Here is a 15,835-nt window from a genome sequence, read left to right on the forward strand (position 1 = left end):
TGGAGTTGCATTAGGTGCTCAGAGTATGAATTAGATGAAGGAGAATCACCATCAGGTAATTATTAACTTAATCTTCTCATTTATTATTTTTGTTGCTTTGTGGGGATGGAAGGAAAGGTGGACGGGGATTAGGGAGCATAATAGAAGACTGTTGACTAATGATGTTCCTAAAATTGTTACGTGTAGATTTCATTTCTTATTATTCATACAATCGCGTCACAGATGTGGAGCGTCAAATCGCATATGCGTTTAAGGTGAGATTTATTTTTAATATGATTTCTTGCATATTCTTAATCTGTACGTTGGCTTAGCGTTGTGGGGTTGGTCTTGTTTCCAACTATTTCTTGCAGTGAGTGGCCGGGACAATGTGAGGCAGGATTTATTTTTGTTTCTAAAAGTTTATGATAGTTTGGGTTTTCTCTTGTCGTTGAGAAATCCTAGTGTTATTTGAAATTTGTTATTGTGTGATTAGTATTTGAGTTTCAATAAGATTAGTCAACTACGATTAGTAGGATTTCTGTTTTGTGTAAGAACAAGTATTGAATGCTTTTGAGCTTCATGTTTTTTTAATTAACATGAGTATTCCAGCTAGTTTGCGCGCATCTCGAGTAACCCTACGGACTATGAATTTATTATAGATAGTCTACAAGGACTCTTTCAGATGACGATTAGTGCATTGCTCAAATCTTTCAATGAAAATTTACTCTCCTTTTCACAATCAATCAAGAGAGTCTACGCCTGGGTGTTGTGGTATATAGAGAAGAAAAACTCCAATGCTTTATCCTTTTACATATACGAGTATCATTAAATGATTTCTAATTAATCTTATTTAAGACCATGGAGAATGGTAGACATGATATGTTTTCTTTCCTTTTCTATTATTGTTACAACTCTTGTCCTGTTAAATAGTTTGATTTTGCCTGTTAATTTTGTGAAGGGAATACCATCCTCTCCATATTGTTGTGGGAGGCGGCCCTTCCATACATTTTCGATTTCGGGATGCAGCTTTGCTGTCAAGCCATCCTTCCACATGAAAACCCAAGTAAATCAATCCTCGCAAAGACTGGAGGCGAGGGTGTTAAATTTTTCACCCTCCAGGAAGTGGGCATCTATGGGACTATCACTCAGCAGGGCGTTGAAACGTGTTTGACTTGCCTAGTTGTCGCTGATAAGGTACAATACTTCTCTTTTATGTGCTCCTACCAATAAATTCATGAGCTACCAGTGCAACTGCTTCCAGTTGATTTCTTTTTGACTTTTATATTAAAGAGCTGCTTGTGGTTAAGAGCACGTAGAACTACTTGTTCATTCAGATTGCTGGGAATAACTTTTATTATCATTTTAGACTAGAAAGCTGATTTGTGTGTAGTTTGCCGGGAATAACTCTTATTATCATTTTAGAATGGAAAGCTGATTTGCTGGGAATAACATTTCTACATAATGTTCTAAGCTGCACACTGCAGAATCGGAATTATGAGGCCAAAGAAACTGAACCAAACAGCATATGCAAATATAGTAGAACAGAGAATAAAAAAATAACGAAATGGAAAGTAATACTGCTTCTAAAATGCATGGCAGCTGATGGGAGAGAAAAACTCCGAACTAATTGATAATCACAAAGCAGAATCACACCATTGCAAATCTTCGTTGTACTGTCTTGCCTCACAATTTTTCATGCTAGTAAATTTTGTACTGCCTCATCTGCAGCGGATACAACAAAGTATACTTTTGTTTTTGGTTCTTATTTTATCTTTAGCATTCTTGTAATTCCTTATTAAAAAGGGTGAGTGCTATCTGCTTGAATTTTATCTGTGGAATATGCAGCCAAAATTCCTGTATTCAAAGTCCATTATCACTGTATCCATGAATTGGAACTTGGCTATGATATCATCTCAAAGGGTCTCTCATGTCCCATTATCACTGTTGTTTATAAAAGGGAACATGGCTATGATGTATCTTCTTGAGGGTTCTCTTATATTTTTTAATTTCCTAGTTGGTGACCGTCGGAATGCAATATGTGATGACTGATTTGATTGCAGGTTTTGCTTTTGCCGGTGTTTTTTGGGAAAACTTTGGCCCTGAGTGATGGCAAAACTTATCTAAGATCTGACTGCCTTCATAAGTTATCTCTAGTGTGACTCGGTGTCTGTGTAGGTTTGAATTATGTGTCTAATTCCAAGCAAACAGAGACGAAAACTTACCAATTTTTAACCTGTTACTATTTTTGGTGTCATGTGATGTTTGTATGCATTTGAACTGGAAATCCTAATATATTTATTGATTATATGAAGATGTAAAATAAAATAAAATTACTTTAATATATTTTTAAATAAAAAATATTTTAAAAATAGCTCACTTTTAATCAATAATAGTTAAAAGTGAAATTACAAAATGATAGCTTGGAACTTTACAGGCCTTTTTAATATAGCTTGGGCATATAATGAATGCTTCCACTGGGACCCAGCAGAGATGAGCCCAGCTGACATCAGGATCTAGCAGTGGTGGACTCTGCTCCCACCAGAGTCCAGTAGGGTCAGCGGGGTTTGTTTCATTTGAAATCCGAGCTTGTAATTAAGCCGAAGAAAATAGGTCAACTTGATAAAAACTTGATAGTCTTTTTTTTTTAATCTTGTTTTTCTCCTTCCTACGTATCTTTTTTTTTATATGTTTTTTAATTAATTACTAATTTATTTTAAATTTTATTATATAAATATTAAAAAAAATATATTTTTTCAATGTGAAATTTAAAATTTTTTAGTATATATATTCTAAGTTCAAAAAAAAAATTATATATATATATATAAACATCATGAGTTTGACCTGAGTCAACTCATGAGTTTGACCTGAGTCAACTCATGTAATTGATGTAATTGACTCATGTAATTGACTCATGTAATTGAAGACCTGATTTCTTGGCTAGATTAACTTTTAAATTGAATTTGATAACTGTGGTTATCATAAAAATATATTTTTTAATTTATTATATTTTTTGAATTGTCAAAATACATTAAAAAATCTACATAAATAATTTTTCTAGAAAAAATAAAAATATTTAACCCGCGTGGCATGTCTTTCAAGTTTTTGTAATTTCATGTCCGTGATGTTTTTCCTGGATTGCTTCAGAGGTAATGTGAGAAAAAAACAAAATAACGACCGGGATTGTTCGGGGTTGTAAAAATAGTTTCATTATTGTCTAAAAGAAGATTTTTTATTTGAAAAAAAAATAACAATTTCTAAAAATTATACATTCAGTCATCCAGATATAAAAGCAAAGGATGTTCGAGTCTGGACATGTAATTTTTGGAAAAGGTACAAAAATTGACTAGAGGAAGAAAAGTTCAGCATTGCTTAAGATGACAAAATTTATAAAGAAAGAAAAAATTGATAATCTTATGACAGTAGCTAGTAGATTCATCCATCCTTAGACTTGATGGGAACTCCTCTGTACATTTGTACCTTATCCTTCAAGGCATCTCTTCTGGGTCTTGCCACCTTATTGTTAGGATCAAAAAGTAGAACTTCTTCGAATGCCTTGAGTGCTGACTTCAGGTCTTTCTTTTCATAGGCATCACCGAGGTTGTTCCAGGCTGTGACATAACCTGGTTGAAGCTTCACGGCAGCTTCAAACTGTTTGATTCCCTTGTCAAGCTTCCCGTCAAGAACATAACTAACGCCAAGGGCATTGTAAACCTATCCAAATATTTGGCAGGCAGAAAGGAACTCATCACCAAAATCATGCACGAGAATAGTTATCATGTTGATTCGAAAGACAGACTAGGGTACTCCCTGTCTTGTCTTAATTGCTCGAGAAAAAGGGAAATTCAGTTCTCATTTCTAGTCTTTGTTCATAATTTGCAAGTTGATTACCCACTGGGCCACTCCTGCAAGCCAAGACCAGACCCTGACAACTTTCTCAGTGTATCATGCAGGCAACTTTCTTGGTGTGTCAATGCACACAGGGACAGGATTGCAGTAACAGACTGCAGTGATTCCAAAATACAGTGAACCAACTCAAACCATTCGGTAAATGTATTCGTAGACAGTAATCTAAATATGAACTTGACCATCAAGTATGATTGAGCATATGAAATTTTCTTTTTCCTTCTTTTGTTAGTGAAAAATAAAAATAAAAAATGCTGTTGCTTGGCATTTCCTAAGGCAATACACGAAAGCGTTAGATCAAATCAGAAGCAATTACCCCGAGGCAATCATACCTGGGCGAGATCTTGATCATCACCATCCCATTTCTCAATTGCCTGAAGTAAATATTTAGTAGCAGCAGGGTAAAATTTTCTCCTCAGCATTACTGCACCGAGTTCAGAAAGCCCAGTTGCAATGGCATCACCACTTCTTACTTGCTCCTGAAATTATAAGGAGAAAACACAACAAGATAATAAGATCATGTTAAACAAAATGCAGAGGGCCAATGCCTGTTATGACTATCAAACAAGAGATGGGAGTGCTGGGGAAGGTGAGAGAGAAACCAAGTGGATCTATTTTTCTAAACAAACTAACCTCTCCATCTAAATATCTAAGAATTTCCAAGACGGTTTTGTAATAAATGTCAGTGGCAGGAAGAGTGAACTCTTGGAAAGCATAATACAGATTAAAAAAGAGGAACTTGCCTGCAATTCTTTAGCAGAAAGGTCGAGCTCTCTACGCGTTAGGACTTGACGAATAACAAAGAAAGTTCCAACCCCAAGCAAAGCTAATAGTAAAAGCAGATAAGAGAGCTGGATTCCAAATTCAAATAACTCCCCAACCTCATAAATTGCTTCTGGTTTGATACTTTCTCCTGCATGTGCCACTTGAGCTGAAGTTAACCATGAGATTTGTCCAAATGAGAGCACAGAAGCCCGAACCATCACTCTTTTCATGCACACATTATCCTCAATATTCCAAAGATTGCTCGAGGATTCTGCAATAAGTTATGGTGTTGAGAGGATGGGAAACAAAAAGAAAAGAGAAATCAGTAGGAAAAAGGCAAATAGCATGTCCAAGAAGCCGCAGATGTTGCTAAAATTAGCCTATGAATATAGATCCTTCCTCCCACAAAAGGTAGTAAACAAAAAAAAAAAAAAAATGAAATTTCATGCAGCTCTTCTTGAGGAGTCCGAACATGATGAACTCAAATATAAACATTTATTTCGGATAGGCTGTTAACAATACATTATCAAGTATAGCTACTTCAGACATCTTTGATTTGACTACATGATCACTTATTGAAATAGGAAAAGAATATGTAGAAAGTTGAATTGGCTTCATTGGATGTGGAAATCAATCACCAAACAATGACCATCGTTAGTATGATGTTCTTCGACACTTCAATTTTGAAAATGATATGGGGTGGCGGGAAGCAGTCACTGAAAGGAAAAATAAACCCAGTATACAAATCTGCAGAATTGCATTTGGAAGATAAGAGTGGAATACACGATCCAGCAAAGCAACATATTGTTGAAGACCGAAATTGTCAACAGAACCAGATGAAATCTGTGAGAGTGAGCACGAGTGCACATGTCTAGCAGTGTCCATTATATTTCAATTAGAAATTCCCAATCTTCAAGAAATTATTAACTCCTGATTACTCGGAATTGTGCCCGCCATTTATAGAACATTTGTTCACACACCCGCACATATACATATGTCTAGATGCATTCCATTTACAAATTTCCTTAGTGGGTTTTTTCATCACCATGATTACGTCTCAAACAAGACTGATATATCTGGACCATCATTCAATTAGCTCAGGACACGAATCAAATGATAGTACGTTTTAAGAGGATCCCAACTGCTAAGTATAAGGGCTATTCTGCAAGCAACTAACAAAATACAAAACAAGGAGAGGCTTCAAATTACACGCCAGATTAATGATTTAATAAGAATAGTACAAAATAAGGATATGAAGTTGTTGACAAAACTTCTACGACATATGATGTAAGAGATATATCGCATCAGCTACACATAAAATTAATTGGCCACTAAAATCAGACTGAAATAAAAGATTAAGGTGAGAAGAGAGCACTAATCTTAGTACTTGTTAAGCTATAGGATCCAATGTAAGAGCGATGAAGAAAATCATTCTGCAGGTTCACAGCATAAGCCACAGAAGAAAGAGAGGAAATCCTAATTTGTAAAGAAAAATGGTTCTCTGCTGATATAATAAAAACCTTGCATTGCACTAGTTGACCATGATTTTGGTTACACACTCAGACATGTCTATGTTACAATAGCCAACTTTTGTATGATTAGTTAACAATCTTTACCCTATGTAATGCAACATATGAAATGAAGGCAGGATTATGGAAGATGAGAACTGCAAAGAGATCTACACCCAGGAGCTATTGTACAAAAATAAATATTAGATACCAATACAGTTCGAATACAAGGTACAAATCAAACCTGCAATAAAAGAAAATTTTCTGAGGGAATCAAAGTTTTAATTCTCAAGTCTGCTAGCTCATCCTTTCTAAATCACTTTTCTTCATCTCTTACCATGCACTTCATGTTGAGCACATAGTTGCAGTTTTCTCCAATTGTACTGCTACAACTTCAAGCTTAACTCCGACAACCCTAGGCCATGCTAGGGAGTATTCATCTAATTCACTCGAGTCCAAGAGAAGTCTAGTAGTCATGACGATCACAGAGCCATCTTCCAAGGAAATCTCATCCTAAAACGAAACTTGCAATACTTCATAATGAGAGCTTCATGGTGGTAGAAAACCAACACATGTCTTTCAGTTCCCACTTCTATACCACCATGAGAATCTGGGACTCCAGAACATAACTTTAGCACAATACTAAAGAATAACTAGGCATACGCTCTCTTCCTTCAGCAATGCAGAAACAAGCCCTAGGATGACCTCAACACTACAACTAAGCCGGATCCAGCGTGGAAATGTGGCTAACAAAGCTACCCGCCCTACTCCCCTCCCATAACAAACCTCCAATCCTCTTCATTTGTGCACGAGACTCCAATTCTTCCCAGAATTTAAATAAAACTTGTCATATACTGTGTCTGCCTGGGGAGACCATACTTTCTAAATCTAACCACTCTTTGCTAACCATGAATTCACAAAGTCTCCAAAGAACCTTCAGTCCTGAGAAGTTCTGTCCTAACGAAGAGGGTAAACTTTATAATAAATAGAGTAAAAGAAAACATTAAGTGTTGATTTAAAAAGGCTAAGGTTCAGATTACTAGTTGACTTGGTTTCTATACAAATGTAGCCACCATTGGAGCAAGGAGATTGCTGGAACACATACCTGGAAATCAGGAAACTCTGTGACGTCCAGTCCATGGCCTACTCTGAAAGTTGTCAAATCTGGTGAACTATAGTGCTGAAAAAGGGCCTGAAAAAATATGCAAATTTTTCCCAAGTAATATTATTTTCATATCAATATTTCTACATGTTAAATCATACATTAAATAAACCCTCCATTATCATGGCATGTTCAAAGAAATACAGTAAAAATATACCACCATAATTCAAGACCTATCAAATAGGATGAGCCCCCATGCCAATTTTCGAGAAAGACTAAAACATGATCTAATAGAAAAGGCAGCAAAATATGATGAAGAAAGTGAAAAATTTCAACTTGGAAAGACCATGAGGGTTGAAAAAGGAACTGGAAATGTGTACCTGAAGAGAAAGCCTGTGTGGCCTGAACTGGAGAAACCCAAATGGGAGGAGAGGGTGAGGGTGAGGGTGAGGGTGAGGGTGATGGTGATGGTGTTGTAGAGGTGGAGATGATGAGATGGTTGCTTGAAGAAGCATTTTCCTTTGATTTTACTGTCTGCGGGAGGTTTCTTTAGAGCAAAAACTGCTGTCTATGTTAACTCTGTCTACTTTTTATGTGAAACTTGTTGTTCTTTTGAACATGTATGCGCTCAACTCTCTACATAGTTCGTTGGCTGTTGAAGATAAAAAAGATCACTTGTTTAGAGTGTCCTCAACTGACAACAGAAGTAGATAAGGCCGCATTTGGTTTCTTTTTCTTAAAGAAGTGCCTCTTCAAGAATTAACAGCTTCTTTTTAAATATTTATTTTCTTTTTCTATACATAAGAAAGGCCTTGTTCTTACCATGATTTTGATTTTTTCTGTTTACCTTCAGATTGAACTGACATGTGAAAACTCTTAGAAGTTGAACTCTGAGTGCACTCTTTCACTTCACAAATGAGCTACTCGTACAGAGATGGTGTTTACGATATTGTAAATGTAAATTTTGTCCGTGAGAAAAAGGAGATAAAAGATAACTATTTTACAAAGAGAGGTAAGAAGGCATAGAAATCAACTTGGGCCAATGTCGGTAATCCATCGCCATTGCATTGTCATCATTTCAGACGACAATTCATTTAATTCTTTTATATTCTTCAAAAATCATTTTAACATATTAATATAGAGATAATTTTTAAAAATAAAAAAATATTATTTTTATATATTTTCAAATAAAAAAACATTTTAATCTTTCAAGTAAAATGAGGCAACGGTCTTCCCCATTTCAGTCGCTAAGCTCCTAGCTCACTGTTTGCTTTACCAAGACGTTATGACTCACTGATATAAGATTTCAACTAATGCCTGCCATTCTGCCCGAGAGGAGCATTTAAGCGGCTGCCGTTTGGCACTAAACACTTAGTTTTAAGAGGAGCATTTAATTTAAATTATTTGACCTTTAATCTCGAGCTCAAGAAATCAAGACCGATGCATGCTCAAATCTGGAATTTGACATCACCAAGTTCAAGCTTACAGTGGATATATCCCAGGGAATAAATTGTAAACTAGAAAGAAATGCAAGTGTTTATTGGAGGATGACATTACAAAATTCCCCCAACAAAACATTCCATCAACAACGTTATGAATCTACAGCAGGCTTTTGTGTCTTCAATCCAAATAAATTCTCAAATACTTTTGGGGCCATGGGAGGAATGTTCATTGGCTGAGGAGCCATGAAATTGACAATCTTTTCATGGATGTTGTACCTGAAAATTGTGATTGATGAGGAAAAATCAATGAAATGCTCTGGGTTATTAGAGATGAAAATGACAGCACAGAAAATGAGCCCTCCCGTGCATGTACCTGATCTTTCGACTCTTTGAAGCACGCCGATCAACAATCTTTCTCTTCTTAGTTTGCAACCTTTTTAGAGCATAAAAGGTCGTCTCTGCGGACAATCAATAAGCAAGATTAAAGACATTAAATAAGTGTAGGGCCGGTACTTGAGGTAACCATCTGATCCTCTATCTTGGAAATGAAGAATGTGAAAGTGAAAAACAGCCACCAATTATAGCTTTATGGATCCTTGGGGCTGCAGGTCTAATATGGTGAAAGTTTCCACACCAATTATGAATATAAGCAAATAGGACGGGATAGAATGAATACTCACCGGTGGATGAGGGGTCGACATTCTCCAAAAATTCTTTCAGTAACTGCTGATAAAATTCGGTGTCATTTAGAAGTTCAGGATCACCATCGGGACATGTTTCCTAATTAGAATTGAAAGATTCAGCAAAACTGTTAGGCTGGCAATATCCATAAAAAATTTTTTGTTATAATGAAAAGAAAGAAAAAGAACAGAGAATTTCCCAGACAAAATAAGAGGACAGAGAAAAGGCCTCCAGGGAAATATCATGTCCGTAGAATCAGGCAATCAATATTAGGATCTATCAGAAACACTTTCACTCGTTAGCTGATAAGATGTAACCTGACTTCAATTGAGTGTCTGCTTAGGCCTTTTGCTTAGCTGTTCTCACTCCATATCTCGATTCTAGCTTGGTTCTTAGCCACATTACTAGGTGCAAATGTGGAATACCTAAACTTACCAAGTTTGAACTAATATGGGAAAATGATATACAAATTACTCATTCACAGGATTACCTCTCCCCTGGCATTGCTCATCAACTCGGGAACCTGCCCATTAGTAAAATTCAGGTAGTCAGTAACAGCAGAAGGAAAAAAAATCTGAGCTCATCATACCATGAATTTTGCATCATTTCTTAGACTAAACTACGAAAAAATGCCAATCTTACAGCTCCAAAAACACCAATGGTTGATCTTTGTTGTTGCATTTGCCTGACCATTTTAGTTGGATCCCTCATATAAGCAGCAACTTGTTCACTGATATTCTGTGATTGGAAAAGTAAAATCCAGTGAGTTTCATCATACCCTGGACAGCATAATGGCATCATCAGCTGTAGAGCCAAACCTGATTAAAAGCCTGCAATTTTCCGGTCATAGCAGCAGCACCAGTTGTCACCTGTGTCTTTCTCTGCCATTTATCTATTGATTTGTTTCGGAAAGGAGCTATTCTACAAGATACATGCATTTAAAGTTTTAATACTTAATTCATGTGTTCATATCCACAGCAGTTTTTCACATCCCAATTCTAGCTGAAACATATCCCGAGTATGAACGCTAGTTTTCCAATATGAAAAGGAGGAAGGAGCATTTTAAATTTTAAATCTGTATGCTCTATTAACTGCTCAGGGAATCTGTACAAACAGTCCTTGAATTGGTGGTCATTTGGATGGAGAACCCTTCTCCTTTTCTGTTTTTTCTTTTTTCTTGATTGACAACTCTTTACTATGTTAAACTATTAATAAGTTCCTTATTCTTTTTTTTTTGGATTGACAACCTCCATATTCTTTTCATTTTGATTTTAATACGTGATCTATGATGTGTTTGGATTAGCACTACTTTTGCCACCATCGAAACTCTTACCTTTTTGACAACTAAATCAACCCAAAAGACCACTAAAATAATCCTTTCAACCTCTCTCACAACATTTTGATATCAAAATCCATTATTAAACTCCAATCAAACTCAAAAATTTGAGTTTTTATTTTTTCAATTTAAAATTTTAAAGCCTTTAAACATTAAAATCCGGTGGTGGTGGGGTTTAAAATATGTACAAATGAACTCACAACAATAAAACCTTTCATCTGGTGGTAATGACGTCACTAACATTGCCTGAAACCTAATAAAGGTGCCCCCAATCATAGTTTATGTATTAAAATCAAAAGAAAAAAAAATATACAAAGTGTCAGGTGATGGTGGGGTTTAAAATTCTTACAAATGAACTCACAACAATAAAACCTTTCATCCGGTGGTAATAAGAAGTGTCAATCCAAATAAAAAAAAAAATAAGGGTCTATCAATAACTTACACAGTAAAAAGGGTGTCAATCCAAACAATAACAAAAGGGGGGAGAGAGAGAGAGATCTTCATCTAAACAATCAATAATTCAGAAGGTATTTGTATAAATTCACCTAATAGATCAAAATAAAATAGCAATAGCTGTGCATCTACAGACAAATGTAATACCTCTTTTGCATCTCAGAAATTCTTAACCAATCTATATCCTCTTCGGCATCCGAATTTGTCGAATCTTTTGAATGCTTCTTAGTGACCTGTCCAGAATCACCTTAAAAGGAGAACAAATACATGGAAAATTACATTGAGGTCCACTGTACACAAATCTTAATAAAGAAAACGTTTCAGGCTTTAAATTATAACTTAATGGACCCCTCTAAAAAGAAAAGAAAAGGTTGCATGTTGAAAAATCACAACTTGCTTAATATTAAAGTCAATTAATACTGCGGGAGGAAATTCCAAAAGCTTCAGAATCAAAGCAAGAAAAAATGAAGAATGATGCTGTTATATCTCCATTCATTCGGGAAAATAAGAAATAAAATGTTTCATTCCAATATACAGGACTTTTTTTTTAACCTAGGTCAGAAAACAATTTATTGTTTAGATACACAGGAATTTCTTACTGCAAGTCTTTTAACTTTCAAGAGAGATTCCAATTCATACTGGATAAGGAAATATCATTATAAACAGTTGAGAATTTAATGAAGAAAATCACAATTGAACATCCAGATAGACTACTAACTGTATCAGTAAAGGGTCTTAAAAAACCATCAGCGACATCTAAAAATGGAAACAAGCATTCCAAATGCCTATTGGTGTTCAATTTGAAGACAGGCTGCAGATGGGTACCTCCTCCCCACCTCACACTTCCCTTCCCTTCCAAACAAACAAAAGCGTAGTTATACACTTACATCACTCAATTTATTTTTCAATCATCGGCCTATTATAGTTTGTGTTATAATTCAATTCACTTGGACAACCAGATGCAGATAATTCCTCCAATGACAGAATCATTGCGCACAAATGTTTTAGCATGCTAGCCTCCAAATAACAACAGAAAAGGCACAAAATACAGAATATAGTAATATGAACAAGCATTTGCAATATACCATTAGAAGATTGAGAAATTGATGGATTCTTCTTGAGCAAAGCCTGATCATATAAAGTAAAAACAACCCAAGTTAAACAAAGAAATAGAAATTGATGGGATTAATAACTGTAAAAAGAGTACAACATAAAAGACCGATGACAGCCATACCTCCTGTAGTTCCAGTAGAGATTCCAAAGTCTTCTTGGATGAGGTAATCACGTCAGCATATGCCATCCCAACTACTTCATCAGAATCACAAAATGAAGACTTAACCGGTTCCTGCAATCAATCCCTTTCATGTTTGATCAAAATGATTCATGCAAGTCATTGAGCGATAAAAGAGGTAGAGAAACCTAAAGATACCTGTGGTAATCTGTTTGAGTTTGCAAATGCTTTTTGAAGTAAGAATCTGAACTCAAGAGTTTTGTCCCAGAGAGCCTTAAGAAAATGGTAGAGAAGTTTGTGAGTGTTTGATCACAGCGCATGAAAAATCTGATTAGAATATTTATCAAGTTGATCCCTTATCAAGGATGATAGTAGCTATTGTAACCAATGAATATTGTGAAAGAAACAATGAGATTGAACACCTTCTGGTTCTTCACTGCTTGACCTTTAACGAGATCTTCATCCTTGTGGCGTTTAAGATTCTTCCATATATCTCTGAAATTAAAAACAAAAAAGGTTAATTAAAGCAAATCTATTAGAGTTCATGATCCTTGTAAACAAATTTTCAAAAACAAGAATCAAACTTTTAAAAAGTTTGTACAAAACCCAAATATTATTATAATTAACTTCGTCAAATTAACAATAAAACCAAAATGTCTCATCTCACTACCTAATTGCAGTCTTATTATTCCCATATATTCTCTTCATGCTTCGAGAAAAAATCAAGCTAACTGTAAACTTAAAAAAAAGTAGCAAAAAGGCGCATTCGCTTGCCCAAAGCTGAACCCTAAGAACAAATTTCAAATATACCAAATTCATCGTGTGCTCTCTATACAGCTAGATGAAAAGAATATTTACCAAAAACAGAAGAGAAATTGGTCTTACTGCTCTTGATTGCGAAGATTCATATATTCTTTCTCAAGGTCTTCCATCTCGGCATCTTTTCCACTCTCTTCGTCTTCTTCTTCTTGCTCCTCTCCTTCTTCTCCATCCTCCTCGTCCTCATCTTCCTCTTCTTCTTCGCCGTCCTCCTCCTCCTCATCCTCTTCATCTTCGTCGTCTTCCCTATCATCATCACAATCTTCCATCTGCATCATAAATTAAATCGGTGATTAATTAAATCGTAATCGCTGTCAGCCATTAAGCAAAGCAACAGAGGAAAAGTCAAAACACGACTGACGGCAGTAAGAAGCTGTTCGCTTTCCATGTCATCAAACTCTTCAAAATCGTCACTGTCTCTGCTTGATTTCCTTGGCAGCTTCTTGGATAACCCCATTTTGATCTGAGAAAATTGTTCAATAAAATCACTAATCACTCTTTCTTTTTTACCTAATCACATGACAAAAGTTCAAACCCTACTAACTATATCACGGGAAAAGAAGAAGAAAGTTACCTGCTGATTAAAGGAAATTGAAAACAGAGAGAAAAGAAAGGAGAGCTTCAGGCGGGTGGATCTCTCAGGGTTTTAGTGCTGCCTGCTACGTCGTCTTGACTTAAACCCTATAATTGGCGGTTGAAAAGAAAGGGATGGGGAAGAGATAACTTTTATAGGTAAACGATGTGGGCTGGGCTGGGCTCGGCTCGGCTCAAGGTAAATTGGGCTGCAAACTTTTATAATATTATAATTATAATTATAATTTTACTTACTATAAATTAAGAAAAGCTATTTCGCGTGGTAAAAACACTATATATTAAGCGTGATTTATTAGAAATTATAATAGTGAAATTACTGTGAAAAAAAATATTCTGTCATACCATAGGATGCATCTCAACATTCTATTCCTTTTTAGGCAAAGCGTGAATGATGATGATATCTTACTTTAATTTTCTTTTTATCTCTTAAGTTCACATTCATATGCTTTGATTTTCATGTTTTCCATGCAAAAAAATATAATAGTCCTTAAACTTTTTTCTTTTTAAATTCAGTTCATGTTTTCTTTGTTTTATTTTAAAAAATCACTTTAAATTAAAAAGTTTTTTCAACTTTATTCTCTTTAAGTTTTTTATCTTTCGAATTTGACCCTTACTCTTTTTATGTTTTAAATAACTTATAGATTTTATCTGTTTCCTACGATTTCATTTTTTTTTTTTTCTTAGCTCTTTTTTATAGTTTTTAGCTTTATTTTTCAAATAAAGTTTATGATTTTTTCAATAGTATAATATTTATTTTAGTTTGGTCTTTCTTTTTTTGATTTTTGATTTGTTTTATTTACTTATTTATCAACAATTTATAGTTTTTAATTTTATCATTCAAATCAAGTTTATAATTTTTATCATTTTAATAATAGTAATAGTAATAGTAGTAATGATAATAATAATGATATTGATACTAACAATATTATTAATACTACTACTAATAGTAATGATAATATCAATAATAGTGATAATAACAATAATTTATTATGATAGCAATGATGATGGTGATGGTGATAATTGTGATAACAATACTTATAACAACAACAACAATAATGGTGATGGTGATAATTGTGATAACAATACTTATAACAGCAACAATAATAATAATGATGAAACCAATAATAATGATAATAATTAAAATTAAAATAATAATGATGAAACCAATAATAGTGATAATAATTGTAGTAATTGTCGCACGTGTACGACGTCGTGATGAAATTTCAATCTTATATGTATTTGGCAAATATAAAGAGACAAGAAATTTTTATCTTTTATCAGTAGAATGAGAGTCGTCACTTGGTATTTTGATAACTAAGAATCCTAACTAATCTCAAATATTGGGTACAGGAACTAGTTGCGTAAAAAGAAAGTAGTAGCACCTTAAATACGTCCTACATAAGATAAGTTGCATTATTTGATTGTATGATAAAAGCTAAAGGTATTGTTGTGTTTTCTAAGATTGCGGTTTCTTAAGAGTGCATGTTCATGTAACAGGAGTCTCACTCTCGTAATTTTAGGGTTATCCAAGTCTCTCTCCCTTATATGAGCTCTAACATAGTTTTTATATATAATGCCAACTGCAGTAGCTACCTAATTCATTTCAAGATTTTGACTCCAGAGCAATCGGTTTACAAGATGCTTATGGTTCTCTGCCTGCCACAATTGGTTTGTTTCCTAATTTGAAGTCATTGGATATTCATTTGTTTGCCTATTCTATTTCATTTTGAGGCTAGTCATTTATTTTGCTGGTGGTCCCTGTTAATGCAGAGATCAAAGTTGGAAATCGTGAGGTTGCTCGCTCGGGAGACAAATGAACTTGGGGAGGAAATTTTTTGCTATGCAAAACATGGAAGGCTTGTGGAGCTGGTTGTTCTACTTTTGGTAGCTTGAGAGAAGGTTACTTCTGTTTCCTTGGTTAAGAAATCATCTTTATCTCCAAATGATCATGATTCTAGTTGTCTGGATCATTGCATGACTCTTCGTGAGTTCATCATTTCTGAGCTTGCACAACTAAGTGCT

The 15,835-nt window shown here is 34.8% G+C and overlaps 4 protein-coding genes across 5 annotated transcripts in view; 2 read left to right on the top strand and 2 right to left on the bottom strand.

The window, feature by feature from the left end:
• Positions 1-1,420, top strand: part of LOC105108962 (uncharacterized) — a 6,165-nt gene extending 4,745 nt beyond the window's left edge. Inside the window, exons 2-4 of the mRNA XM_011003492.1 lie at positions 6-55; positions 187-254; positions 938-1,420. Coding sequence (XP_011001794.1) covers positions 6-55; positions 187-254; positions 938-1,150 — 331 coding nt within the window. The 3' untranslated portion in view covers positions 1,151-1,420. The remainder of the gene's footprint in view (positions 1-5; positions 56-186; positions 255-937) is intronic.
• Positions 1-8,309, top strand: part of LOC105108932 (uncharacterized) — a 40,243-nt gene extending 31,934 nt beyond the window's left edge. The window contains exon 15 of one of the 2 annotated variants that reach the window (XM_011003441.1): positions 8,111-8,309. The gene's annotated coding sequence lies outside the window, so the exon portion shown is untranslated. Of the gene's footprint in view, positions 1-7,224; positions 7,286-8,110 lie in introns of those variants that run through there. The other variant, XM_011003438.1, reaches the window with a different exon arrangement.
• LOC105108931 (uncharacterized protein ycf37) lies at positions 3,218-7,344 on the bottom strand. The gene is made up of 4 exons (XM_011003435.1): positions 7,261-7,344; positions 4,626-4,918; positions 4,215-4,361; positions 3,218-3,690 (listed from the first exon to the last, which is right to left on the bottom strand). The coding sequence occupies exons 2-4, from the start codon at positions 4,875-4,877 to the stop codon at positions 3,412-3,414; spliced, it is 678 nt and encodes a 225-aa protein (XP_011001737.1). The 5' UTR covers positions 4,878-4,918; positions 7,261-7,344; the 3' UTR covers positions 3,218-3,411.
• Positions 8,310-8,648: 339 nt separating the features above from the next.
• On the bottom strand, positions 8,649-13,910 carry LOC105108940 (rRNA processing protein-like protein). The gene is made up of 14 exons (XM_011003457.1): positions 13,794-13,910; positions 13,581-13,682; positions 13,286-13,488; positions 12,823-12,895; positions 12,599-12,673; positions 12,404-12,514; positions 12,255-12,297; positions 11,317-11,416; positions 10,199-10,301; positions 10,023-10,118; positions 9,871-9,903; positions 9,380-9,479; positions 9,073-9,157; positions 8,649-8,975 (listed from the first exon to the last, which is right to left on the bottom strand). Exons 2-14 carry the CDS (start codon positions 13,674-13,676, stop codon positions 8,849-8,851), a joined length of 1,245 nt encoding a protein of 414 aa, XP_011001759.1. The 5' UTR covers positions 13,677-13,682; positions 13,794-13,910; the 3' UTR covers positions 8,649-8,848.
• Positions 13,911-15,835: the final 1,925 nt, after the last annotated feature.

This window comes from Populus euphratica, unplaced genomic scaffold, assembly GCF_000495115.2.
Source record: "Populus euphratica unplaced genomic scaffold, PopEup_1.0 scaffold401.1, whole genome shotgun sequence".
NCBI lineage: Eukaryota > Viridiplantae > Streptophyta > Magnoliopsida > Malpighiales > Salicaceae > Populus > Populus euphratica.

Excerpts from the sequence above, each read along its gene's own strand:
- LOC105108931 (XM_011003435.1), bottom strand. The coding sequence starts at position 4,877 with ATGAAAAGAGTGATGGTTCGGGCTTCTGTGCTCTCATTTGGACAAATC. Across the intron at positions 4,362-4,625 it reads TTTCTGCTAAAGAATTGCAG|GAGCAAGTAAGAAGTGGTGA; the intron begins GCAAGTTCCTCT and ends TTATAATTTCAG. Across the intron at positions 3,691-4,214 it reads ATGATCAAGATCTCGCCCAG|GTTTACAATGCCCTTGGCGT; the intron begins GTATGATTGCCT and ends ATATTTGGATAG.
- LOC105108940 (XM_011003457.1), bottom strand. The coding sequence starts at position 13,676 with ATGGGGTTATCCAAGAAGCTGCCAAGGAAATCAAGCAGAGACAGTGAC. Across the intron at positions 11,417-12,254 it reads AATTTCTCAATCTTCTAATG|GTGATTCTGGACAGGTCACT; the intron begins GTATATTGCAAA and ends TCTCCTTTTAAG. Across the intron at positions 10,119-10,198 it reads AATTGCAGGCTTTTAATCAG|AATATCAGTGAACAAGTTGC; the intron begins GTTTGGCTCTAC and ends TTCCAATCACAG.